This window comes from Apostichopus japonicus, chromosome 8, assembly GCF_037975245.1.
Source record: "Apostichopus japonicus isolate 1M-3 chromosome 8, ASM3797524v1, whole genome shotgun sequence".
NCBI lineage: Eukaryota > Metazoa > Echinodermata > Holothuroidea > Aspidochirotida > Stichopodidae > Apostichopus > Apostichopus japonicus.
Window position 1 is genome coordinate 32123529 of NC_092568.1, and position 1371 is coordinate 32124899.

General features: G+C 32.6%; 1 protein-coding gene across 9 annotated transcripts in view; it reads left to right on the forward strand.

Moving 5' to 3' along the window:
- LOC139971612 (uncharacterized) overlaps positions 1-1371 on the forward strand; it is a 254208-nt gene that overhangs the window by 136393 nt on the left and 116444 nt on the right. For all 9 annotated transcript variants that reach the window (XM_071978246.1, XM_071978247.1, XM_071978238.1 and 6 more), the window contains 2 exons: positions 244-459; positions 1026-1148. In XM_071978246.1, coding sequence (XP_071834347.1) covers positions 244-459; positions 1026-1148 — 339 coding nt within the window. The remainder of the gene's footprint in view (positions 1-243; positions 460-1025; positions 1149-1371) is intronic.

Here is a 1371-nt window from a genome sequence, read left to right on the forward strand (position 1 = left end):
GCTCATTTACTGAGAATTGGGCATTCAGGGCAAATTAGGTCAACTGTTTCACATCCTTGATTTGGCATGAAAGTGAGGATTAAGGTCAAAGTTAATTTAACATCAAAAGTAGAGCTATGAAGATTTGTCAATGTGTGTAACTAATAACAAATTTCATTTATATTTGTATTTGTATAATTATTTCTACTTTGAAAGAAAAGTTTTTGTACTAAGGTAACTTTTTTTTATTCTGTTCTATTTCAGGTGGTTTTAGATACAGTAAAAAAGGGTGACATGGAATTAGCTAAATTGTCTGTGACAAACAATGAGCTAAGACATTCAGATAAACCTTTGGAACCAAGTGATGGGGATGATGAAACCTTCCCTCCTTCATTGAGTAAAATAAGATCGGAGCTGGACACATTGAGAGATGTTGTCTTACAACATGGAAAGATTCTGGAAGAATCCCTCATTCAACAGGTATTGACATGAGACATTATTTCAGGAAATGGAAACAGTGTCAAATGACAGTATATAGGCTATGCATCATTCATGGGTTTGACTAGCTTCTTTAGAACAAAGAATTGTATTCACGTGTTACAATGTCACTGTATTTTAATACTATCCGTTAATAGTAGATGAGTGTTTTGAACAAATCAGCAAGTAAATGCAAAAGTAGAATGATAATAAACTACTTTTGGCATTAAAAAGCAATAGATTGTATACCTAAGGATTCTTTGATCGGCAAATTCTGGGTCGTAAATGCACTTGTGCAATACTCTGTAGAATGGGTACCTGTTTTGAACGTACCTGTACGTATGTTTTATTTGTTAATTACTTTTGCCTGACATTAATACCTCCCTTGATGGACCTCCATACTTTCCAACTTTCATAAATATTCACTTGTTATTTTTAGAATGATAATAAGCTACTTTTGGCATTAATTAAGCAATAGATTAAATGCCTAAGAATTCTTTGATTGGCAAATTCTGGGTCGTAAATGCCAACATTCATAAGTATTCACTTGTTGTTTTTCTTGTCCACAGGAGGATTATGACCAAAAAATTGAGGACCTCTCAAATAAGATTAAGGAAGCATTTGACAGAGAGAAACAACTATCAGCTTTAGGTCCAGGAGATGACTTGCAGCAGCAATTGCAAAAGAGAGAAGTTAGTATCCCTCATATGGATTGTTAAATTGCACAATCTGATTAAATTTGATTAGTTTGATTAAAGTTTCAGAATATTGTAACTGTAATGTGCTTTGCAAGTTTTTTGTATCATAAGAATGTCAAAGAATAATACAACACATATCTTGTATATTGTACCCCATGCAAGAAAAGATTGGTTACTTCAATGTTTTTTTTTATACTTTTAATTCTTGTTTCTACAG